At 39.7% G+C, this 27,142-nt stretch overlaps 1 protein-coding gene across 2 annotated transcripts; it reads right to left on the bottom strand.

Annotated features, from left to right (window-relative positions):
- Nucleotides 1–1,157: 1,157 nt before the first annotated feature.
- On the bottom strand, nucleotides 1,158–25,448 carry ANXA7 (annexin A7). Of its 2 annotated transcripts, none has more exons than XM_079900964.1 (13): nucleotides 25,236–25,448; nucleotides 21,708–21,762; nucleotides 19,289–19,511; nucleotides 18,586–18,687; nucleotides 17,913–17,977; nucleotides 13,161–13,263; nucleotides 12,851–12,945; nucleotides 9,930–10,043; nucleotides 9,521–9,691; nucleotides 6,432–6,602; nucleotides 6,277–6,352; nucleotides 5,086–5,198; nucleotides 1,158–2,632 (listed from the first exon to the last, which is right to left on the bottom strand). In XM_079900964.1, exons 2-13 carry the CDS (start codon nucleotides 21,759–21,761, stop codon nucleotides 2,510–2,512), a joined length of 1,410 nt encoding a protein of 469 aa, XP_079757090.1. In that variant the 5' UTR covers nucleotide 21,762; nucleotides 25,236–25,448; the 3' UTR covers nucleotides 1,158–2,509. The 2 variants fall into 2 exon arrangements, with proteins under 2 accessions (XP_079757090.1, XP_079757089.1); XM_079900963.1 differs by having other exon boundaries at nucleotides 25,231–25,325.
- Nucleotides 25,449–27,142: the final 1,694 nt, after the last annotated feature.

Raw genomic sequence — 27,142 nt, 5'->3', positions numbered from 1 at the left:
TGTACCAGCAATTCCACTCATAGTACTATAGCCAAGAGAATTGAAAACATGTGTCCACAGAAAAAACTTGTACATGAATGTTCATAGCAGCATTATTCATAATGGTCAATAGGTGAAAACAACCCAAATGTCCATCAATTGATAAATGGACAAGCAAAGTGTATATCCAACAATGGATTATCCAGCCACAAATCAGAATGAAGTATTGATTCACGCTACTACACAGGTGAATCTTAAAAACAGTATGCTAATTCAAAGAAGCCAGACACAAAGGGCAACGCATTGTATGATTCCATTCATATGAAAAGCCCCAGTAGGGAAATCCAGAGAGACAGAAAGTAGATTAGTGATTCCCAGGGGCTGGGCAGGAGGAGGGGAAAGGGGGAATGACTGCCAATGGGTATAAGTTTTCTTTTTGGGTGAGGAAAATGTTCAAAAATTGATTGTGGTGATTGTTGCACAAATGCATGAATATCCTAAAAACGACTGAATTGTACACTTTAAAAGGATGAATTGTATGATATATGAATTATATCTCAATTTTAAAAAATAATTAATTAGTTATGTCTGTGCTGGGTCTTCACTGCTGTGTGCGGGCTTTCTTTTTATTTGCAGCGAGCAGGGTCTACTCCTCACTGTGGTGCGCAGGCCTCCCATTAAGGTGGCCTCTACCGCTGCGGAACATGGGCTCCAGGCGTGTAGACTTCAGCAGTTGTGGCACATGGGCTCAGCATCTGTGGCTCGAGGGCTCTAGAGCACAGGCTCAGCAGCTGTGGCGCACAGGCCGAGCTGCTCCACGGCACGCGGGATCCTCCCGGACCGGGGCTTGAACCTGCGTCCCCTGAATTGGCAGGCGGACTCTTAACCACTGCACCACCAGGGAAGCCCTCAATTTTTAAAAGTTTAAAAATATATAGCTCATATCTTTCCCTAGTACCTTACACCCCTCTTTCTCACCTTTACCAAATCCCATCACTGTTACTTACTTTTCCAAAACCTGTATCAAAAATCTATCTTAGGGCATCCCTGGTGGCGCAGTGGTTGAGAGTCCGCCTGCTGATGCAGGGGACACGGGTTCGTGCCCCTGTCCGGGAAGATCCCACATGCCGTGGAGCGGCTAGGCCCGTGAGCCATGGCCGCTGATCCTGCACGTCCAGAGCCTGTGCTCCGCAACGGGAGAGGCCACAACAGTGAGAGGCCCGTGTACTGCAAAAAAAAAAAAAAAAAAAAAATCTATCTTAGCCAGTGATCCTTCTACCTATGTATCTTGCTTTTGCCCTGCGCTACAATTGTACATAGGTCTATCTCTCTAAGAGTAAAGTTGTGTCTTATACCACCTTGTATGTATGTCCCTTGGTACTTACACAAAACAAATGTTTATCGAAATATAATTGATAATTACTATTCTCCCCCTCAATTTTTAGTACAATCATTCACCAGATCTGTATTAAATATCTGCTTTGTACCGGGGAGCTCAACACAAAGAACAAATAGGGTTATTACCTTCAGCAGAATTTATAATCTAACATTTACAATTTCCTTGTATCCTAATTTTTGTTTAGAACCCCCCACTAGATTACAAACCTCCTTCCTTTGTATTGATACTTTCCCTAACCTACTGTAATGCTCAACATACTCGATAAGTAATTGCTCAGTACTGGGAATAAAGCCAGGTTTGAAATCACTGACTCCCTGAACTACTTCTCCAAAGAGCTAGTATTCAGTCTCCCAGGAAGATGATTTAAGCCTCGTTTATTCATTAATTCAGCACCTCTTATGTGTCAAGCTTCACTGTCTTGAATCACGATTAAATTGCAACTAAAATTAAAGTCTTTCATAAATTTTTTTAAAAAATCAAGGGCCAATAAAGATCTCTAGGCAGTCTCAGTAGACGTAAAAGTAGGCTATATATTTTATGCACATAAACACATAATCCCTCTTTTAAAAGTTATTACAGGCAATACTAAACTATTTTCTATGTGGGAAGTTTAGTGTTTATGAATACAGAATACCTATTTATGTAAAGTAAGATGCAAATTGCTCTTCTAGGTCAAAAGAGCTGAATTTTTTAAAAAAATAATACAGTTTTGACATATTACCAACTATAACTGTCCAAAGGAAGGCAAGGGTTTTTTTTAAATTCAATATTTATTCAAATTTATTCAATATTGAATTTTTTATTCAATATTATTACACAGAATTACAGACTGTTGTGACTTTTATTCAATTTGGTATCCTATTTAGAATAAGAGCAGTGAGAATTATGCTTTACAAACATTGCATTATTACTTCATCATTGTGATATGGCTTTACTTGATCGTATATAGAGAAAAAAATAACATTGGAATTAAGGCAATAACCACATGTGCAAACCAAGCACAAATACCCTGACACAGTCTTTAGTACAAAGCTCTTTTGGTTAGGTGAGGATTGATGTTGCTGCATGCAGGTCAGTCATTGCTTTGAAGGATAAGCTCTGAATAGCTTCACTCATTTAAAAAAATCTCTCCTACTGGCCCACAATGGCCAGAAGAAGCCTTCGGTAATCTCCACTCGTATCACTTGCAATCCTTTTGCTCAGGGTCTTCTGATACATCTGACTGAACATCTGTTTTATTTGTACAAGATCAATCTGCATGCAAGACATGATATTTTTGATATTAGAAAACAGCTGTTAAAGAAAACTGATATTAGAATTATTCTTTAATAGTGAAAAGATCCTAATTATAACCAAAGCAGAGGGGAAAAAACACCAGATGACTGGCATTTTATAGCTAGCATTCATACCAGTACTAGCGTCACCCAGTGAATGTCTGATTCACTGTTCTGTAAAGATATTGAATAAGGGTGATACTAGTTTCATCTACTATTCCAAATATATTAGTCATTTAAAAACCATTTGATAGAATGGCTATTATCAAAAACACAGAAAATAACAAGTGTTGGCAAGGATGTGGAGAAGTTGGAACTCTTGTACATTGCTGGTAGGAATGTAAACTGGTGCTGCCACGGGAAAATGGTATGGTAATTCCTCAAAAAAATAAAATAAAAACAGAATTACCATATAATACAGCCATTCCACTTCTGGGTATACACAAAAGTGAAAGCAGAGACTCAAAATTTGTACACCCATGTTCACAGCAACATTAATCATAACAGCCAAAAAGTGGAAGCAACCCAAGTGTCCACTGACGGATGAATGAATAAACAAAAAGTTGTGTATGCATACGATGGAACATTATTCAGCCCTAGAAAAGAAGGAAATCCTGACACATGCTACAATGTGGATGAACCTTGAAGATGTTAAAAAGGACAAATACTGTATGATTCCACTTATATGAAGTATCTAGAGTAGTCAAATACATAGGACAGAAAGCAGAATGGTGGTTGCCAGGAGTTGGGGAGCAAGGAGAATGGTGAATTATCGTTTAATGAGTTTTCAGTTTTGTAAGGTGAAAAACTTTTGGTGGTGATGGTTGTACAACAATGTGAATGTACTTAATGTCACTGAACTGTACACTTAAAAATGATTAAAATGGGAATCTTGTGTTACGTATATTTTATTATAATTAAAGAAAAAGGGATCCTGCTTAGAAAATTTAAGTCTAAAAACAAATACACAAGAAGGTTTTTCCAAATACTGTATTACGGTTCTCTTTTAAAAAATGATTTACCTTCTTTCATATAATTTCATAGCATATGTTTTCTTTTGATTAAAAAGAAGTCCACTAAATAAACAAAGTCAAAGAAAGGAATACATCTGAGGCTATATTTAGGTAAAAAGATAAATATAAAATTTTTTACAGTTATTTCATAATTAAGTATATGCTAAATTTTAAGAATTTTTATGTCCAATGGGATTAACCTGCATAGGTCCTTCATACAGTTCTTTTTTTTTCCCCCCGCACCTCGTGGCTTTCAGGATCTCAGTTCCCCGACCAGAGACTGAACCCAGGCCATGGCAGTGAAAGTGCCAAATCCTAACCACTAGACCACTAGGGAACTCCCTCATACAGTTTTTTACATAAGCAAAATGAAAACCAAAAAATAAACATCTGGAGTTCCCTGGCGGTCTGTTTCACTTAAGCAAGCCTCTCTCACAGCATGAGGAAAGTGAACACTGTGCTTTATACAATCGCTACCAGCCGTGAGAAAGAGAGCCCTTTCTTAATGTCAGTCCTGAGGGATTGACAACCAACTAAGGAACTTTTAAGAAATTAACATTCTAAGTCAGACAGAGAAAGACAAATACTGTACAATTTTACTTATATGTGGAATGTAAAAAAACAAATGAACGAACATAACAAAACAGAAACAGTTATAGACACAATGAACAAACAGGTAATTGCCAGAAGGGAGGGGGTTGGGGGAAGGAAAGAAATAGGTGAGGGAGAGTAAGAGGTACAAACTTCCAGTTGCAAAATAAGTAAGTCACAGGTATGAAATGTACAGTGTGGGGAATATAGTCAATAACTATGTAATATCTTTGTAAGGTGACATGTCATAACTAGACTTATCATGGGGATCCTTTTGAAATGTATAGAAATATCGAATCACTATGTTGTATAACAGAAATAAGCATAGTGTTATAGGCCAATTATACTTCAAAAATGAACAAACTCATACAAAAAGAGATCGGATTTGTGGTTACCAGAGGTGAGGGGTTGGAGAGGAAAGATTGGAGAAAGACAGTCAAAAGGTATAAACTTGCAGGTATAAGATAAGTAAGTACTAGGTATGTAATGTACAACGAGATAAATATAATTAACACTGCTTTACATTATATATGAAAGTTGTTGAGAGTACATCCTAAAAGTTCTCTTCACAAGGGAAAACATCTTCCTTTAATCTTGTATCTATATAAGATGATGGATGTTCACTAAACTTACTGTGAAAATATTCATGATGTATATAAGTCAAATCACTATGCTGTATACCTTAAACTTATACAGTGCCGATTATAAACTTACACAGTGTCAATTATATCTCAATAAAACTAGAAGAAAAAAATGTGTTTAATATTGCTAAGAAAAAAGGATCAACATTCAAAATCAAGTAAGATCAGACAAACAGAGAAAGCCTCACCTCACTTCGAGTGACCACAATCCTGACCAGGGTGGAGTCATCTGTGCCGGCACCTTTCATAGAATGGTACAGCCTCTCAGCGAAGAAGGCAGGGCGGTTCAGGGCACACTGCACTGCAAGTGAGAGACGCTTCAGACGTGAAATGACTTGAAAAAGGTGTGCACACACCATCTATCACTTCTAGCTGCTTTTGATCATTTTCTACGTAATCATCTCAGAAATCTGAGGTGAGCTGAAGATATTGTCCCCTTGATTTTTCTCAGCCTCCACCTTTCTTTCCAGCAGCATCAGACAGGCTACCTTCAATTCTACAAGATTCCCTCTGGCCAAAAAATCCCATTTTCTCTCCATAGATGCAGTCATTAGCCTCTTCACATTTTCCCCCTTAAAGTGAGAAAATCTGTAGCAACTGTGCCCTGATAATATCTTACTTAAAAGGAATAATGACTAAAATCTGAATTCTAGATGTCAAATATATCATTTGACTGAGAGAAGGATGTAAGATACACTCCAATATAAAAAAAGAAATCACAGATTTGAGCAAAGATTTGAGAATGATAATAAGAAATCTGACATGTTTTCTCTTAGGAAAATTAAATTAGCAAAGTCTCTTCCTGCAGATGGTAGAGATGTACTAACTATACATCATTACGTTAGCTACAATTACTATAGTAGTATTTGTAAGATATTCAATTGCTAATATCAATGTGTTACTAATAGTCTCTTTAGTTTTATATTCTCCATGAGAATGAAATTTCCATTTCATTAAACATCTGAATGTCAGGACACCAAAAACTGGGTTTTTAATTTCCAAATGGAAAAGGGTCTCATTGGGCTAAGTACTTGAAAGGTGTTTTGGAGAGCTCAAAATGACGCTTTCTGTGGTGGCACTCCGTAGTTCCTTAGGGCTTTCCTATTTACCTTAATGGAAATGCCACAATCTATCATATATTTTTGTATACTCCTCAAGAAGGGCATAGAGAATAAAGACCAAATAATTTCAAAACAATCCTATTTGATCACACCACCAACCATTCATAGAGAATTGCATATAAAAACAGAGGGTTAGCTTGGCCTCTGCCTAAGCAGATTCCAGGGAGGCTATATTAATAATCACCACTTAATGGGAATAACTATTCAAAGCCTCACTCATTTACAAACAAAACAAAGCAAAACACTAAAGTATCTTACAGATGGTCTTCAAACCACTTTCAACACTTCCAGAAAACTCACGGCCGACACTGCTTAACAAATCTCGATTAGCCACCTGTAAACAAAAAGTATAGTGGTTAAAATATTTTCACACCTTAAAATAGAAGCCAAATCTTCAAAAGAAAAGCTCATACCCTGCAATAGGCCTCCATGGTAGCTTTCAGCTGAGGAAAGCTTCTTGTGGCAAGAATCATGTTAAAGCAAGATTCATCTGTCCCTAATTTCCCCTCACCAGCCTGATAGAGACGCTGAGCATCTTCCTGAGCCAGCTGGTGGTTAACATTCTGGTTCTCATCGCGATTTCCCTGCAAAAGAGGAAGGCAGGAATTAGAAGAAGGTGATACAAGTTCTATTAAAAAAAATAATAATTTTTTTCTGGGACTTCCTGGTGGTCTGGTGGTTAAGACTCCGCACTTCCACTGCAGGGGACAGGTCCCCATGACAGGGACACGGGTTCGATCCCTGCTCAGGGAACAAAGATCCTGCATGCCATGTGACAAAAAAGTAAAATAAAATTGTAAAAGAAAAAAAAAAGTTTTTCCAATCTAGTCACTTCTGGATTTAAAGGGACAATTTACTAAAAATTAATGTATAAAGTTTGTCACACTTATCTTTCATTTCCAAAGAAACTATACTAGTGTAACTAGTACTTTATTACACTGCCAACTTTGGATTTTATATGACCATAGTTTAATGAGGTTATATTAAAATGAGAGGTTTTCAGGGCTTTGAGAGCTAAATTAAATCAGAAAAGTTTTCCATGAAAAATCACACACACGTTTTATTTTTGAAAGTGTGGAAAATTTTATTAACATTCACTTTAAAAAGCTTTCTCTTGGTACACCAAGAGAAAGGGGTTCTTAAAAAAGTTACTCTTCAGGGTTTGGTCCTTGGTTTAGAAGTTTTGGGGTTTTTGTTTTTGTTTTTATTCAATAAACATTTATTAACAGGTATTAAGAGACTAGGCATGATAGAAACCACAAGGACTGGAAGTGACTATGGCCACTCCATTCTTCCCATTAAGGAGATAAAAGATGCCTCCACAGTGGGATTAGGGTTATAACTGAGGTCTCTGGGAATTAAGTGCAGGCTCAGAGCAGGGAATGACAAATGGCCCAGGAGAGTCCAAGAATGCTTCTCTGAGGAGGTGGCTTGAAGGGTAGTAATTGGGCCAGGAGAAACAGAATGGTGTGTGTTGAGACTGCAAAGTATGACACCTCCAGAGGCTGTGGCCACACACACACACTCGTGATCTAGCAAGTCCTGAACACTAACAATGCAGCCACTTCTATCCTCCGGGAGAAAGCCTTCTGCCACGAAAGGAATTTCATTTTTCACTTCTCTTGTGATAGGGTCTACTTCTATCGGTTCATGTTCTGAGCCAATAAGCACCGTCCCCTGTTCAGTTCGGAGAGAGAAGCACTGAGGTTTCCTGGAGGCTGGATATCCCTGAACTCCAGGGTCTGAAGTAACTTTAGATTTCTCATGATGAAGCGACTACTGAGCCACGCTGAGGACCTCCTCTAATAGGAGATATAAACTACCACTCAAATAAATTATGAGTCTGCTTAGCTGGGATTTAAGATCAATATGCATTATACTGAGTTCCGCTTTGTATTCATCCATATAACTATAAGGTATGGAGCACTTGCTTTGTACCAGGCTGTATTAGTCAGGGTTCTCCAGAGGAACAGAAACAACAGGATGTGCTAAGTGGTGGGGACACAAGAAAGACAGGGCCCCTCCCCTCAAGGAATTTAAGTCAAAGGAGGGAGTATATAATATGGAGGTTTCATGAACGTCCTTTCATTCATCCAAGTGTAATCTTAATATACAAGTATTTATTATGAATGTATACACGAAAATGACATGTGAGCCTTTTAGAAGAAGTTATAAATAACTCAAGTACTGCTAGCCTGTACCAATTTATAGACCAAACTCTTCACTGGGAAGAAGAGAGGGAGGGCCTGGGCCTGAACAAGAGTAAAGCTTAGATGGGTAGTTGGTTTCTCTCAAAAATATCAATAGAAACACAAACCCAAACAAAGGAAAGGCTGCCCTCTGGAGTCTCAGTGTCTGTCTGAGCAACAAAATGGAGAGGTGTTCCTTGAAGGTGAGAAACTGTCTCCTGAAGAGCACTGGGCACAAGGCATGTGTAGAAGCATATTCTAAATGGGCTACTGAACACAGCACAGGCAAAGGAGCTCAGGAACAACTCCCCAGATGATTGCCTTTGGATTCAAGCATATAATACAGTCCCATTTTCCTAGGAAGCCACTCCCTGGAATAGGGACCTTTACTTTGAAAGATGGCTGGGCCTTGAACCCTGCATAAAGAAATATTCAGCACCTCATTAAAGTCTTAATAATCATTTTTTAGCATTAACTCTCTGGTCCTGATTTTCTTTTCATGCTAACCTACTCCCCTGCTCTGTTATTCTGTTGTGGGTAAATTCAATGTCCTCCCATCCATTTGCTTTCTTTTCTCATTTCCATACCCATGCACTTTGGCACACTGTCTTTTCTGCAACTACCTCCCTTTGCTGTGAAGAGCCTCTCCTCTACTTTTAGCATCTTCAAGACTGTCCAACCTGTGCACTAGCAGGATAGCCAACAACTCCTGATACTGAATCAGTGTGCTAGTATTTTGCCTCATCTCTTTCAAATATACCCTGATTATCTCATTCTAAGTATATTTGTAGTATCATTCCAAATACCCTATTTGGAGAATTTTCTGCCACTTTTCCAGCACATTTGGGGAATCAGACCAAGGAGGGTACTAAGCACAGTACCCACAGTACTAAGTACTGTGAACGCTGAAACATTTTCTGCATTTCTGGCTCTCCTCACAGTCCTCACTCTTGTAGCACTTGCATGGCGGACCTACATACCTTCAGTTGATGGTCCGACTTAACTGGCAGTACAATGCTAAGCTCAAAAGTACAGATTCATCGCCATTCTAAGACACAGAGCCTCAAGTTGATTTCTGATTTCATACAACCTTAAAGAGGTTAATTTCTGATTCCTTACAAAGGCCAGATTTGCAGAAATAAATTTCAGTAGTGACTACAAAGAAACCTGTACAGTGGATTCTGCATTGTCCCTCCTAAAGATGTCAAGATTCCAAGGGGGCTAAATATTAAAAGGAATAAAGAATGGCCACTGGCAACAGGCAGTAAAAAATGTTCCCTCCACCAACACCCAAACTTTCATGCTATACTCACCTGGCACATGGATACAAGTAAACGTTCAAAATGCCCTGATGTATCTGACCTAATGTCCTTTTCAAGGTCTCGTCCAAATTCTGATTGATAACATCTGACAATTTCTCTGATTTCCTGATTTGTTCTTGTGCATAAAATTTCAATCAATACACGTTCCTGAGTTCCTACTCCCTATGTGAAGTGAAGAAAGGGAGAATTATACAACAAATCATGAAATTTCTGAAAGTAGTTAAATCTTACTGTTCCATCAAATATTTCTTTAGCCTCCAGACCTAAAAAGCTCTATATATTCAGATGATATAAAATAATGTACTGATTTAGCTGTCACTATAAATTCAGAACTGCCAAAATTTATGGGGCTTTACATTTGAAATAGGACAAAATACTCAAAGTAAATGCCATATACTACCTTCATTGCATTCTGTAAACTCCAGGCATCATAATACGTAGGTGGCATGAACAGGGCAAGGATCAGTTCTTCCATATTTCCACTTAACTCTGACTTAAGATCTTTGATTAAATCCTGTTAAATTACAAATACAAACTAAGTATATGTGCTCTCCAAATTTTGTTTTGCTTAAATTTTTTAAGGACAATATGAAAAAATGGAATTGAATTGCTATATGAAAGCCTCAATTGCTGTTCTGAATATTATATACTAAGGAATAAATATTTAAGTTTATTACACTCAAGCAGATATATTTTACTCATTCTATCAATAAACACTTAATAATAAATTTATTATAGTTCCACCACCACACTAGGTACAAAATAAGAGGTATAGGAAACAAAGAATAATTCAAATTAACAAAATGATAAACAGATATTTACTTAGTATAAGAAACTGTTCTTACTCTATGAGGAAATAGAAATTGTCATCATCGTGTTCTTATTTGAAAAGATAAGATAAACATTTTTAAAAAGTTAATATAAAGCAGCCTGTACTCCAGCGTGAGATGAGTAAGTAGCACAGAAATAAGCTGAAATAGGAAAAGTTAAAGTGGGCTAGAGAGCTCAGAGAAAACTTTTAGTCCAGATCTTGAAGAATATGTAAAAATTAGCAGGCAAAGAGAAAGAAGAAAGGTATTTCAGGCAAGGAGAAAGAACACAAACAAGGAACAGAAAAGTGGTTCCCAGCCTTGGCTATATGCATTAAAATCATCTGCAGAATTTTTCTAAAAAAAAAAAACACAAACAACACTTATGTCAAGAATGAATACCCAGAGATTCTGCGTGTGTTTTTAAGTTTGAAAAGAGATTATGATACTCAGCTAAGATTGAGAATCAACAGTATAGAGGCAAGAATGAGCAAAGCTTGTTCAATGGAACAACAAGACAACCAATTTTGTTAGAGGGTAATGTTTTCAGAGATTAGTAAAACAAAGTTGTAACTACATGCTTGGATTATTACCTTGAATACCAAGCTAAAGAGTGTGGATCTGATTCTGCATGTTGGGAGGAGTTGCTGGAAACTTTTACGTAAGAAAATGGCATTGATATAGCAACAACAGGCAGTATCAACAGGCAGGACGGACTATGACGACAGAGGCTATAAATGAAATTTAGGCTACTGGAATATTTAGGTAAGAAGTAATAAAGGCTTGGACTTGAGTGGTGGAAAGAAAAAAAGGAGACAGAAGACACATTTTTAAAGAGCTCTTTTACAGATTAGATCAATAAGACATAGTCAATAACCAGTTGCTAGGACAAAGCAGTGCCTGGCATACAGTAGGCACTGAAACAATATTCACTGATTAATTGACAAAGAAGAGTGTGGAATCAAAGAAGACTCCAAGGCAGGCTAGAGGAATAGTATTTTTATTAATAAGAAGTCAAGAGAAAAGGTGGCTGTGGGTAAGGAAAATAGGCTGGGAATTTAGTTTTAATTCAAAGGTGCTGTATGAGAAAATTCAGGACAACGAAGCACAGACCACATGTGAACTAAAGAAATTCATAATGTGGAAAATACTTTTGCGAGAAAAGTGAGTCTGATGTTGAACCCTAAGAGAAACTAGAGTTTGTGTCACTTAATCAGCCTTAAGACTAAGGAAGTGGATTTTGGGTTGGGCAGGCAAAGTAGAAAAGATGAGGTGGGACCAGCCAGTGGAACTCTACTTCCATTCTGAGAAAAGTAAACTGGATTCAGAGGATATCGGAAAATGTTTAGGATTCCTATCTAAATGGCAAACCAATGCTACCCAGTCTTGCCCTTTATATTTGAGAAACGATGACACCTTTCAGCCACAGAATCTTGCTGGATTTAGTCACTGATCATCCACTCAACAAATATTTAAGTGGCTATCTGTTAGTGTTCCTGTACTTGGTACTATAAATACAAAGATGAATATGACATGGTTTGCCTGATGGGAGCTCACAGTTTTGGGGAGCGGGCAGTGACGTTAGTTACAGCAGAGGTTTTACAAAGTGCTATGGGACCACAGTGGAAGAAGCAGCCAAATTATGCCAGAGCAATGAGAGAAACTTCACAAAGTAGCTTAATCAAGACAAATCCTGGAGAATTTGTTTGCCATGCAGGAAAAAAGGAAAAGTTGTTCCAGGACAAGAGAACAACATATACCAAACACAGAAGTATGTGTGCAGGGAATGGCAAGAAGTTCTATGAAGTCATAATACAAGATATGTTTAGAGGGAGGAAGAGGAGTGAAAGATGATACCAGGGACCAAAAATAAGCAAGGGCTACATAAGAACTCCTTGAATCCAACTGTAAGGAGCAGACTGAGAACCAAGCTACTGATCAGGATTGTGGTCATAATCTACTTTTTACTGAACATGTGTCACCTACCAGACATAGTAAATAGGTATGACTGTGAGATCAAGGACTACTCTAGAATTGGAAAGCCTTCTAAGAGAAATAAATATTGATGGGACTTCCCTGGTGGCGCAGTGGTTAAGAATCCGCCTGCCAATGCAGAGGACACAGGTTCGAGCCCTGGTCCAGGAGGATCCCACATGCCGTGAAGCAACCAAGCCCGTGCACCACAACTACCAAGCCTGCGCTCTAGAGCCCACGAGCCACAACTACTAAAGCCCGTGTACCTAAAGCCCATGCTCTGCAACACGAGAAGCCACCACAATGAGAAGCCCACGTGCCGTAACGAAGACCCAGCGCAGCCACAGATAGATAAATAAATTTATTTAAGAAAAAAGAAAGAAAGAAATATTGAATACACCTCTCCTGGGGTCTCTGAAATCTAGTTGTCTCTTCTTTGTACTCACCAGTACGAGTAAAAAGATAGTAACCAACCTGACAGAATGCAGGGCGTAAGGCCACTGTTCATGCTCACTCCTGAAAAGGAAACAAAACATACCTTGCCATACATGGTCTTAAAAGCTGCTTTAATTTTTTGCCTTTGATCATTGGAACGATTGGCCACAACGTCTACAATTGCCTGTTCGTCTGTACCTGAAAGAACCATACATGTCTAAGTAAGGATGAGGTCTGTGTGGGGTGCTCCTTGATGACATCTTTTAGATGCTTACAAGGTGTCTGTTGCCAGATTAAATTGAGGGATGTGCACACAGGCTCACATATAAACTTGGTTTATGATATAAAGCTTATTTTTACTCTACAATCACTTGAATTTGATTGTAAATGAGACAAAAATATGTTTTCCTCACCAAAACCCTTCATTGCTTTACGAAGAATTTCTGCATCTCTCATGGCATCGAAGTTGGCAGCAGGTTGGATTGTTCCTTGAGTTCCCTGAGTCATCGAAGCAGGCTGAGAACAAGAGGCATAAAATCCAAATCAGTTATTGTGGTAATCATTTCACAATACATACATATACCAAATCAACATGTTGTATACCTAAAACTAATACAGTGTTATATTTCAATTGGGTCTCAAAAAACTGGAAGAAAAATAATATGAAAAAATGTTCAACATCTTATTAAAAAAAATACTAACTTAAAAAAAAAGCCAACTCCGGTTTCTCTGCTTACAGGAAGACAACTTAAGACTTCTCCGATTATGGGACTTCCCAGGTGGCGAAGTGGATAAGACTCCACACTCTCAATGCAGGGGGCCCGGGTTTGATCCCTCATCAGGGAACTAGATCCCACATGCATGCTGCAACTAAGAGTTTGAATGCCACAACTAAGGAGCCCACCTGCCGCAACTAAGGAGCCCATGTGCTACAACTAAGGAGCCAGTGAGCTGAAACTAAGAAGCCTGCCTTCTGCAACTAAGACCTGGTGTGACAAAATAAATAAATAAATATTGGGGGGGAAAAAAAAGACTTCTCTGATCATCACTCTTAGGCAAGGAAGCCAGTACTTAGGTTTTAGGATAAGGATATTTATTTTCATGGCTCATTCTGGAACAGACAGAGACTATCCTTCTCCCACCAAAAGACAGCCAGACACCAAACGTTCAGGAAACAAGACAGTCAAGCTTGTGAAGATAGTCACAATCTTTCCATGCCTTGGTTTCCTTCTTGGTAGAACAGGAGGGCAAAAAAGAGATTGATCCCTGGATAGTGCGAGTGGCAGTGTTTTATTTAAAGAATATAATAATGGCTTTAGTGAGGTAGAGCCAGACTTGCCCAATGAGATTTCAAACAAGCAATATACTTTTGGTAATAGCTCTTCATTTCCTGTACGGGCCCTGATTATTAGACATAAAACATTTTATAATAAGAAAAGCATGAAAATGAAATTGATGACTACAGACTCTGGGAGTTACAATATTCTTCATCGATTTTATAAGGAAATAAACCAGAAAGCAAAACAAGGACTATATGTTTTTAAATACAAATCTATAAAGAAATTTAAAAATCACCATATGACAAAGACCACAGTACTAAGTGTTTCAGGCAAGAATCATCAATGGATGCTAAAATCAGTGGGTAAAAGTATAATGAGAACCAAGATATTTGCATACTTTGTAACATTACAGCAGAAAACCTAGCAGACATCATCTGAAGCAAATGATCAAAACCAATTATCACCAGGAATGGGGTAAAATCAACAACTAGTGCCTCCTGATATGATTCACTAGGGACACGACATCATTTCTGTGGTATTCCTGCCAAAATGGCATAACCTAGATTTAATCAGGGGGACTTATCAGACAAACACAAATTAAGGAATATTTTACAAAGTAACTGGTAGTATTCTTCCAATGTATCAAGGTGATTAACAACAAAGACTGAAGAATTATTTCATATTAAAGGAAACTTAAGAGACATGACAACAAATGCAATGTTTCATCCTGGATTTGATCCTGAACCAGAAGGACATTACTGGGACAAGTGATGAAGTCTAAAGGTTGGGTAATAGTATTATAAAACTGTTATTTCCTGTACTGTATTTATGTAAGAATCTGAGTAAACTGTATGTATACAGGAATTCTGTACACAATTTTTACAACTTTTTTATAAGTCTGAAATTATTACAAAATTAAGTTTAAAAAAGTTTAAATACAAAGCTATGAAACAATTCATTAGTTTTCTTAAAATATTCGAATCAGGGTTTAAGAGAGATGGGATACAGCAAGATGATATCCCTTCACATTTTTTTTTTTAATTTATTTATTTTTGGCTGTGTTGGGTCTTCGTTGCTGCACACGGGCTTTCTCTAGTTGCAGCGAGCAGGGGCTACTCTTCGTTGCGGTGCGCAGGCTTCTCACTGCGGTGACTTCTATTGTTAATGGAGCATGGGCTCTAGATGCGTGGGCTTCAGCAGTTGTGGCACGCGGGCTCAGTAGTAGTGGCTCACGGGCTCTAGAGCGCAGGCTCAGTAGTTGCGGCGCACAGGCTTGGTTGCTCTGTGGCAATGTGGGATCCTCCCGGACCAGGGCTCAAACCCGTGTTCCCTGCATTGGCAGGTGGATTCTTAACCACTGCACCACCAGGGAAGTCCCCGCATCACATTTTTTAAAAATTAATTTTAATAATATATTTTATTTAACCAAGTATCTCTAAAATATCATTTAAAGATGCAATCAACATCATTTCAAAACATAAAATGATTCAGTTGCTTTCTAGGCAACTGAAACGGTATTTCGAGTTATACCCATTGAATACAGCAACAGCAATATGCCAACCAATATGCCCCTTTGTAGGGGCAAAGTGATTGGGGAGAAGGAGACCAGACCCTTCGACAAACATTTTTATGGTCAGTAATTCCTCCCACTCATCTCTACTCTCACGCCAACATTTTCTTCTACCAATAAGCCCTAACAATCATCCTTCAGTAGTTTCTAAGCCAGGAATGTAAGCAGAGAACTAACAAGAAATATTTGTATATTGGTTTTAAGGAAAAACTAAAATTATTCTACTTGTAGCAAATATTCAAGCAGAAAAATTTTTTCAACATATTGCCTTTACATGATGCTTAATGTATCAAGCACTGATGAAAGTTTTCTTTGATGTAACCACTGTCACTAAAATCCTAAGCAGGGCAGAAGCTTCTGTTTATAATACACTGAACTAGACAGTAAGAGAAACTAACCCTCATCATGCACTATTTGACGACTATCATTTTCTGTCATCCTCTTGTTTCTAAAAACGAACAACCACCAAAAGACTTATTCCATTTTTCATCTAGAGGGAAAAAGGGTTTTGTTTTATTCTTTGTTGAAAGTCTAAGTTTGAAGTGAATCTTCATCAAGAATACTATCATTCTGCAGGCATTATACTGAACTCAAAGAAATCAGGGTCTATATTCTTGAGGTCAAAACTCTAACTACAGAGGATTTCTCAGTACAGCAAAGCCCATACTATCTGCCACCAAAAGTGCCACCCTTTGCCTTCCATTTCATTCCGATCTTCCTGCTGAAAAACTGCCATAGAATTAGAATTGGGTCAATCAGGAGAGGTCACCTGGCCCCAAGACAAAAACTTTCTTTACATCTTCCTATACACACACACACACCTACACATACACACACACCAACTTCTATCAGGGGATTTTCAGTGACAGGGAGCTCACCCCTCACAAGGTAGTCTATTTCACTTCCATCTATTCCACTTTCCATCTCCCAAAATCTACTGCTCTGTAACTTCCTGGTTTCAATTTAGGGTTGTAATTGTTATGCAAGATAAGCTGCATGTGTATTTTACTTTTAGTGTTTTTATGTTTAAAAATCTTTTATATTCAGTCATAAAATGATGTCTTTAAAAGCAAATGCATGCTTAAACTAAACTAAAATAAAAATTCTCATAACAAATGATTAGAATAACTACAGATTTATAATATGATTAATAATCAACAATTTTTTAAAAAAAGGATTGAAAGCAATTTACTATGGGCTTTGGAGGAATATCATTTACTGTATCAGCAAAGTAGCACTGTATAACAGAGACCACTGGTCTAAGAGGCAGAAGAGCTAGGATCTAGTCTCAGCTTTGACTTTCACTAGCTGTGTGGCCTCTCTGGAGCTCAAAAATTCCTCAAATCTGGAAAGGAAGCCAGAAAATGACTAAGTTTTTTTCTTCCAATTCTGTAACCCCTTACCAATCCCAGCCTAAAAAAAGCTTTAAAATGCTAGATCTTTATGAATAGACAATATGAAGTGAGAAAAATCAAGATAAGGTAAACATAAAACTGCTTATGTTCCTATTAACTTGCATAGGATATAAAAGAATTAACAAGTCAATTAAAGAATAAAACTTAATATTAAAATAAGGAGCTATATTGAGATAGGGCAAAGATTTGATATACGGGAGACCTTCTGAGACTCCTGAAAAATCAATTTAACAGACATTAATTGACTACTGTATTTAAACCCCTGCCAAGCACTACAGGGACATAAAGATAAAAACAGATACAATGAGCCCTCAAGGAAGTGGTGAGAGACAAATACAGGAGAAATTAGAAACAAATGAAGGCATATATAGGAGATCTAGTGATTAGTGAACATTAAAAAACCTTACTTCACTGCTATAATCCACAGAAACAGGAGAGAAAACAGGATAGGAAGGTAAGGATTCTGTATTGATCTGAAAGAAGAGTGGAAAGTTATAAAGGTAAAAAAGGAAAACAAAAACATACTTCATAAAACACTGCCAGAAATATCAACCACCCAGTAAGTTCATAGTTATACTGCCAGCAAGGGAGGAGGAAAAAGAACTAAAACCAACGCCAAGAGTCCAAGTGAATCACTATGAAAAAGAGTATGGGTGTCATCACCTGTGAGAAGGGACCTATGTTTGTCTTATTAAAGTCATCAGGACAGTACTTAAAAGCAGGTGGACCAAAGAGCATGGAGTCTAACAGAAGCAAAGATTAAAGTCTTAAGTGAACTGTTTTAGACCATCTCCTCTGCTTCATGGAAACCTCTAATGTTAGCAAAGGAGTAGTGCCCTTCTTTAGCATTATCCAGTTACCCAGACTAAATTTAAAAGGTAGGAAAAAAAAAAAAAATACCTGACTAGGGTAAGGAGATTGTCCTCCAGGGTACTGAGAAGGCATCGGTCCCCCAGGAAAACCACCTACATATTAAGAAAAAATACAGCAATCAGGTCTTAACTGATTTAATTTTTCAAAACAGCACTGATTTATTATGAATATGGAAACATATGAGAATATTCACACTATTCACTAGGATAATTTTTAAGTTTTATAATTTACTGAATCAAAAACCAACTTTGGTCACAAGGACCTTTTAAAATATTCCATGTCCTAATTTCTTTAAAATAATTTAACATAATTTCTTTATAAACAATACTCTAAAAAAAGAACAAAACACTTGAACCAGATTAAATTCTGATTCCATCTGGAAAGGATGACAGGACATAGTTCTGGGGGTTGTTTCCTTTGTGCTATACTAATGAGCAGAAAAGTTCCTGAAGGTTTTGCTTTTTGGCTTCAGGACAGGTAATTTTTTTTTGATTGAAAACATAGGTCCTTATTACCATCTTGCTGATTAAACTTTTTCATCAAATTAATACACTTCATGAAACCATATACTACCTAAGAAGTATTTAGTATAAACGTTTACTAAAGACGATTCCAAACATAAACTACTAAGTTCCTTCAACAGCAACTGCAAGATTCAAAATATCAAGGTACTGTTTTTCTCTGGACAGTTAGTACATACCAGGTAGTGGGACCTGGGATGGGCCCCCGCCATAAGACTGTGAGGGTGCCTGTGGATAGCCAGAAAAGCCTGCTCCACTTGGTGGGGCTCCAAACCCTTGGCCTGGAGGAAGAACAAGAGAAAAAAAGAAACAAACTACAGTGACAGTTCTCATGATTGAAGTGAAAACTTTAGAAACAGTAGAAGAAAATATACTATTAATGCTATAGCAGTAGTCCCTTTTGGTCTAAATTCAATTTCTCAACAAATCCTTCCCCATTAAAAAATAAATTTAAAAAAAAGGTTACTTCATTCATCTGCCTTAATAACTTATAATACAAAAGTGCTAAGATTTTTGTTTGTTTGTTTGGTTGGTTTGGTTTTTTACATACTGTGGACAAAGCTGTCCTAAGGTCACAATCATGCCAAATGAAATATCTGAATCAGTTCTTAAGATTACAAATTATCAACCAAACCATTATATATTGGTCCTTTATTACCATGAGATTTATTCTAATTCCTTTCACAACAGAATTTTGGAGACTGCTCCCAGCTTTCATGCCTCCTTAGAACCTTTATCCTTCATCTTGCCAGCTAGGTCCTTACTGTCTAAGGTAGAAAGTAGGCTAAGAGCAACTCTGACCTCGTACAAAACAAGAAGGAACCGAGAGGATTAAAGAGAGAAGAAAAAAATGCTATACTAATTCCACAACCCAGGACTCACCTCCAGGATAGGATGGAGCTCCCCCTGGCTGTGGGGCACTGGGATAGCCTCCAGGGGCAGGGTAGCCTCCAGCTCCTGGGTAGCCTCCAGCTCCCGGGTAGCCTCCAGCTCCTGGGTAGCCACTACTTGGTGTTGGTGGGTAGGCACCTCCTCCCACTGGAGGAAAGCCACTAGGATAAGAATACTGACCAGGAGGAGGAAAAGATGACTCCTGACCCGCAGGCTGAAAAACCAGAAAAATTTTCAAATGAATGTGATCACCGAGAAATAGAACCTAGCTAAGGAAACAAACAAAGATAACTGTTAAGGTCTAGCTTATTCTTTTACATATTAAAAAGCCCATTAGAAGTCCTGGTATCTCATACTAGTTTATCAGTATACTAGTTTTTCAGGACACTTGTTTGTCAGAATTCAGTTATATATAAATCTACCTGTGTTAGGCAAGAAGGGTCTGTTTCTCTATTTGGGAGTAAGAACCAGGCTCTTTCCAAACCTCAAGCCTTCAGGAACAACTAGCAAAGCTCATTAGTTCCTTCATTTTCCTAGCACCTGGAAATAATAGGAAGATTTGCCTCTCTACCCTAAAGAGAAGAATTCATGGCTTTCTTGCAACACATCTGGACCTGTGCATAACAGGGGGAAAAAAAAAATAAGGTGACCTGAGTCATACACTGGGTGTGACATTTTGGACCTCAGTTCAGATCACACAATGTCTAAGTGTGGAGAGACTGTTACATGTTCACTAAACTTTTTCCCAGGCCACAAAACTAGACTACATTTCCCAGGACCCCGTTACAGTTAAATAGGACCATATGACTGAATACTGGTAAACGAATGTGGACAGAAGTAACATACACGACTTCCAGCCTGGTCCCCTTAACTTTCTGCCCAATCCTCTAAGCTCTCTCTTCCCCTCTCTTTTCCTTCATCTGCCAGCTGGAAGCAGAAGATCCAGTGGAGGACTCCAAGGCAACAGAGGATGGAAGGAGCCTGGGAACCCTCAAGACGACATGGAACAAAGCCTCCTAGCTCCCCACCACACCCTTCCCCCGGCCACCCCCACCACTGACTTCCAGGAGACTGAAGTAAGCAAGTAGTAAGTTTTTATTGCTTTAAGTCATTGGGATGTTAGGGTTGTCTGTTTTAACAATTAGCTGATATTGACTGAAATGGTGGTCAGAGTCCAGTTTAGTACATAGGGACCTGGGAACATATTCATAATTCTCATCTCTTCAATGATAAATTCAGGAGAGCTATATATTCACTTTACATAAGAATATACACTAATCTGTATAGGCCCCTCTTTCTATTCTCCCAGAGTTAGAAAGAAGCCCTGCATACTTATGAGCATAAAATTGAAACACAATTCTTACTTATGCCTCAGCTATGAGGTTAGTCCTCAGAATAGTATAGACATCAACAAGGCAGAACTTGGTAGCACATTTATAACATGCACTCCAAATACTAAAAGTCTCAGAAGTACTAATCCAGGGACCTCTAATCCACTGCAATTTGTTACCTATGAGTCAAGCTCCTCTTAAGTTTTTTTTTTTTTTAAAGATGTTGGGGGTAGGAGTTTATTAATTAATTAATTTATTTTTGCTGTGTTGGGTCTTCGTTTCTGTGCGAGGGCTTTCTCTTAAGCCCCCTCTTAAGTTATTTTAAATCTTCTAACACAAAGATTAAAAACCAGTAACTCAGGACTTCCCTGGTGGCACAGTGGTTAAGAATCCGCCTGCCAATGCAGGGGACACGGGTTCGATCCCTGGTCCGGGGAGATCCCACATGCCGCTGAGCAACTAAGCCCGTGCACCACAACTACTGAAGTTGGCGTGCCTAGAGCCCGCACTCCGCAGCAAAAGAAGCCACCATAATGAGAAGCCCACGCACCACAACAAAGAGTAGCCCCCGATCTCTGTAACTAGAGAAAGCTCACGCACAGCAACGAAGACCCAACGCAGCCAAAAATAAATAAATACTTAAAAACAACAACAACAACAAAAAACCCCAGTGACTCAGGATCGATTTAGCTTACCTACATGTTGTACTGAATCATACAGCATTTAACATTTTAAAATATTCATTTCCCAATTTTAACAATTGGGCAATTTCACATAAAATCCAGATTGTTGGCTTTACTTGAAGATATGGAATTATCCAGCAACACTGGGTCAGCCTCCCTGCATGGACACATGCGGCTTAACCTGACTAACTGCTGCCTTTCCACAGGTGAGCCAAGTCCCTGTAGTTCCCCACAACACCTGCCTTCACTCATGAACTCTACTCAGTACTTCTGGCCATTTGAATTTATGACCCCTGCTCTAGCATATTTGTAAGATCTGTCATGGGCTGGCTAGTTCTATACAAGATCTGTGCCAAGGACATGAGCTATTTTAGTATCATAAGTGGCAATACTTACAGGATATCCAGGGAAAGCTGGGTAGCCTGTGGGGGGATAGCCCGGGTACGACATTCTGTAACAACAATAAAAAATGTCTTCTGTAATTTCCTATAAGGATTAAGGCCTTTGAAGATATATTTTGTCATAGGGTTTAATCAAAACACACCTTCTGTCAAAAGAGTCTAGCAGGCAGACTGATTCAGTAGTTCTGAGATGGGGCCCAAGATTCTGTATTCCTAACTAAGCTTCCAGGTGATGCTATTGCTGCTGGTCTGTGAATGATATTTTGATACCAGAATATTTTGGCATTTCTGAATCTACCACCTAATTTACCAAATTTTTCAATATGTGTTTTGGCTCGTCTCCCCAATACAGCTATAAATGATTTGTATTTCATTTTATCAAGACCCCAAACAATGACATATACACACTATTATATATAAAACAGATAACTAATAAGGAGCTACTTTATAACACAGGAAACTCTACTCAATACTCTGTAATGGCCTGTATGAGAAAAGAATCTAAAAAAGCGTCAATATATGTATATGTATATGTATAACTGATTCACTTTGCCATACACCTGAAATTAACACAACATTGTAAATCAACTATACTCCAATAAAAAAATTTTTTAATAAAGGACCCCAAACAAATCCAGTTCAACACTTACAAAAGCCCACTATTTAATAAGCACTGTCCTAGGTGCTGATACAGAGATGGGGGGGAGGAAAATGAGAAAATAAATTTAAGTTATTATAGTGCTCCTTATGACATAAGCACAGTATAGAAGCTAAAAACTTGCTAAATTGAGAATGAATGGGCATATATTTAGTCGAAGTTGAAAGAAAATAAGAAAACTGATCCAGTCAGTTTTAAAACAGTCATTTGGAATCCAAAGACCTGGATGCAAAGGACGTTAAATCATTTTTTGCTGTCTTCTTCCCCAAGCCCAGCTGATAAAAAAAAAGGAGTAAAGGAGAAACAATATCATCCAAGAACAGTCAGATGGACCAAGGGTAAAAGAGGTCAGGGTCAAAATAAAGTGAAGAAGTCTGAAAATAATTTATGGGAGAAATTAATAATTATTTTATTTATTTATTTTTTTTTTCCCAGTACACGGGTCTCTCACTGTTGTGGCCTCTCCCGTTGCGGAGCACAAGCTCTGGACGCACAGACTCAGCGGCCATGGCTCACGGGCCCAGCCACTCCGCGGCATGTGGGATCCTCCCGGACCGGGGCACGAACCCGTGTACCCTGCATCGGCAGGCGGACTCTCAACCACTGCGCCACCAGGGAAGCCCAATAATAATTTTAAAGGCAACAAGTTTTATAGCACCAAAGACTACAAAAACAATTTAAATTTCTAAATCTCAGGAACTGTTCCAGTGACAAAGTCCTATTTCTACAGCCTTTAGCTACTACATTAAATCTTACCTTTAAAGGCACTAGAGGAATTACGTCAACAAGAGTTTCTGAACAGAATGAAGATAAAGACTATCCGTACATGAGAAAACTTAAAGCAACTTTAAGAAAATGAATCTGGGTACATTTTGAAATATAATTATATAAAGGACTAGAATGCAATTCTATTTCCAGGATGTACCTCATAAAAATACTTACACAAATGCAAAATTATATACGTTCAAAGCTATTCATTACACACTATTTGTAACAGAAAAAGGTTGGGAATTCCCTGGCAGTTCAGTGGAGAGGACTCAGTGCTTTCACTGCCATGGGCTGGGTTCAATCCCTGGTCAGGGGACTAAGATTCTGCAGGCCAAGTGGCACGGTTAAAAACAATCTAAAAGTCCATTAATAAGGAACAGGTAAAACAGATTATGGATAGCCATACAATGAAGTGTTAGGCAACTATTAAAAATGAGCAGCTCTCTTTTTACTCATATGTGAAACCACTCTAAGTCATATTCAGTGGGAAAAAAGCAAGATGAAAAACTACATAATTTGCAACCAAATGTGTAAAAATTACATTTATTTGCTTGTATATAGAGAGAATATCCCTGAAAGTATACTCAAGAAAGTAGGAAACAGTACTCCACTGCTGCCTCTGGAGAGGAGAGCTGGGGCATAACAAGGAGATTTTTCAATGTACTAAAAAAAAGTGCTAAGTGTCCTTTTGGAATTATGCATGTATCATCTATTCAAAACGCAGATTGAAAAAGCTTTTGTAAAAAGCTGAAACAAACCCGAGTTTGGTGACTCAACAAACTACTCAACTTTGCCCAAGGAATAATCAGACTATACCAGTGAACCAGAACTTTTATTTCCTTTTCAACATCCTCCGTCAGCAACTACTTTTAAAAGACTAGAAAAGCATTCTTGGTTTTCCAAACCATCTCCACCCAGTGAGTCAACTACTAAAAGGGGTGGGTCTCACTATTCAAGTCTCAGAGATGGCATGAAGCCCAGGAACACAGGAGGCAGCTGTTGCAAATTTATGAAACAAATACAAAATAGAAAGGGTGTATGAAGATGGCCAACAGCAGATACTACAATTTTCCAAAACCTGCCTCTTGATTGGGAAAGACCATTTAAATCTGTCAGCAAGGGCCCTTCAATAAAGAATTGGAGGCACGACTAGGCTCTGCATGGACAGGGTAGGCAGTCACCACCAGTGAGGACTGAAAGGAGGCTTCACTTTGCAGTGGTCAAAATTCTCTCTTCTACCTCCCTATCTAGTACTTGAACTCCTTCCCTGCCTGATAGGTAACTCATTACACTCATTATCTAATTAGGACAGATTATCAGATCAGCTCCCCACCAGCTGGCAGAAATTAGAGAGTTTGAAGGCAGCTGGACGACTTCTTTTCATTTCTGTCACTTTATGGTAGACATCAGCCATCTCCTGTAGAATTGTTCACACAGGTTGGGCTCAAATCAGCACACGTTTGCTGCTGCTAAGGTACTAGGAATCTAATCTGGAATGCCACTTCCCTGAATAGTTTCCAAGAATTATAAACCTGAACCAGTGTACAGTTTTAGGCTTCCGCATTCTGTCCTAGGTTCACTAAGCAAGTACAAACGTCCCAAGTTTCCCTAAATTTGCTGTGTCACCAGGAAGTCTAGTCACCAGCCGGACTTAGCTTTCGGTGCTGCTCACCGGTTTTCCTACTCAGCCCTCCTTGGGGTCGCTTCAGCAGGGCCATCCTCTGGCCTCAACCCCTCCACCTGTGGTCCACCTGCCTGCGCGGGAGGCCCCTCGGGCAGTGAGCTCCCTCGGACCTCCGGACAGCCAAGGGGCACAGACGACCGGCGAACAGGACTTCCCGTTGCCCGGCCGCCTCGCCGATCCCGCCCTAAAGCGCCCCCGCCCGAACGCCCCCACCAGGCAGCCCGGGTCCCAAAACGCGCACACCGAGTCGCCGGCCACTCCCGGGGCCCACAGGCTCCTCCAGCGCCCCCCTGCTCGGGGACACACGCGGGGCCCCGCCCTCTCCCGGCTGGCAGGCCTCAGAGCAGGCCGGGGCGAGGCGACCGAGGGGGACGAGGGATGGCAACGGTAGGGTACGCCGTTCCTCACCTGACCCGGTGGAGCAGCGTCTCGTCCCAAACTGATCTCGGGCAAGATGGAGCCGGGGGCGGGCCCGGGAAGGGCGGGGCGCCGAGGGCCGCCGCCCGAGGCCGTTAGGATCGCAGGGGGCGGTGCCGACAGGGCCAGTCCAGGCGGCTGTCAGTGCCGCTGCTCCGGCTTTCTCTTCCGCCCCGCCTCGCCGCCCCACCTGCGAGAAGACGCTCTCTTCGGGTGCACCAGCCAGTTTTATCACAGTTCCTTCTGGGCTCTCTCAAGCCATTTGGGAAGTTGAAGCCGTCCTGAGGAATCCCGAAGCCCCTTCAGTGGTGGGCGGCAAAGAAGGGCTCGAAACTGGGAGGCCAGGGGCAGCCTCTCCGCCTGATGTGCCGTCCTCCCTATCTTCTGAGGACAAAGACGGTGTCTTTTATTAGTCCCTTGTGAATTGAATTAATATTTATGAGGCTCCTAGATAGTGGGAACAGGAGATGCACTAATCAAAACCACTCCAGAAGGGAGTTGTTAGGTGATTCCAGGCTCCCCTCACACTAGAGCCCTACCATTAAACATTTGAGGCAATTTCAAGGGCCCAGACCAGTATCTTAAACTCATTAAGAAAGTTTATATTCCAGAGCAAAGAACCAGTTGGCTACCTTTTACAGTGGTTCTCAAACTGTGGTCCCCAGACTGGCAGCCACCACATTACCTGGTAACTTGTTAGAAATGCAACTCATTGGGCTCCACCTTAGACCTAATGAATTAAATTCTAGAGATGAAGCCCAGCAATCTGTTTTAACAAGCCCTCCACGTGGTTCTATGCACACTAAAGTTTGAGAACTATTAACCTATTACTCCACATGCTTTTCTACCCAAAACCTTCCTCATGGGGGTGGGATAGGGTGGATTAAATTTTTAAGTGGCAAAAGCAAGATATACATGGCCCTAAAACAGGGGTGAAGTGGAAGGTACTTGAGAAAGGTCACTGCCAAATTTGAACAAAACTGCACAACACTCTGGATACCCAGCATTAATTCCCCAGCTCTCACCAATCGGTCTGGAAAATATTGGGCCTTTCTGTCCAATCTGCCTGGAGACCTCTGGAATTTAAGCATTCCCTAAGAAGCCTGTCCTTACTCCTTTGCTCTATATTACTACCTAGGTGATCTCATCCCCACCCTTCCCTCTGCCTTAACTATCAGCTTGAGAGGTTATTTTCCAAACCTCCTATTTCCCGCCCACTTTCCTGAGCTATAGGCCCAAATATCCGATAGTCTATTCAGGTAGATACCACTAGATTTCCCACTTCATCCTTTCAATTTGTCCTTCTTTCTTGACATACAAGGACCTCCAGGGCCAGAGACCCTTTCCTCATGCTGCCTCTGCCTAGAAAGCACTGCCTGCCTTTTAACAATTATGAATCTATTAAGACTCAATTCAAAGATCACCCATCTCCTTCCTGCCTCAAGAAGCTTTTCCTGACCTTCTTTTCTTTACCTTCCCTTGGGTAGACTCCCTTTTTTGCACCCAAGAAAACCTTTTATAGATGTCTGCTGTGACACATTTAACAGGAGTCATAGGCTTCCCTGGTGGCGCAGTGGTTAAGAATCTGCCTGTCAATGCAGGGGACATGGGTTCGATCCCTGGTCCGGGAAGATTCCACATGCCACGTAACAACTAAGCCCGTGTGCCACAACTACTGAGCCTGCACTCTAGAGCCTGCAAGTCACAACTACTGAGCCCACGGGCCTAGAGCCCGTGCTCCACAACAAGAGAAGCCACCGCAATGAGAAATCTGCGCACTGCAACAGAGTAGCCCCCACTCACCGCAACCAGAGAAAGCCTGCGCGCAGCAACAAAGACCCAACGCAGCCAAAAAAAAAAAAAAAAAACCCAGTAGTCATAGCACATGAGTATTTAACTTGCC

The sequence above is a fragment of the Stenella coeruleoalba genome (genome assembly GCF_951394435.1).
Source record: "Stenella coeruleoalba genome assembly, chromosome: 16".
In the NCBI taxonomy this organism is placed as follows: Eukaryota; Metazoa; Chordata; class Mammalia; order Artiodactyla; family Delphinidae; genus Stenella; species Stenella coeruleoalba.
The sequence above is the reverse complement of the archived record's forward strand: the minus strand, read 5'-3'. Positions and strand labels throughout refer to the sequence as shown.

Coding starts and splice junctions, on each gene's coding strand:
- ANXA7 (XM_079900964.1), bottom strand. CDS start 21,761: ATGTCGTACCCGGGCTATCCCCCCACAGGCTACCCAGCTTTCCCTGGA. Junction 18,688..19,288: donor AGCTCCATCCTATCCTGGAG/GTGAGTCCTGGG, acceptor TTCTTCCTCCAG/GCCAAGGGTTTGGAGCCCCA. Junction 13,264..17,912: donor AATCTCCTTACCCTAGTCAG/GTATTTTTTTTT, acceptor TCTTGTTCTCAG/CCTGCTTCGATGACTCAGGG.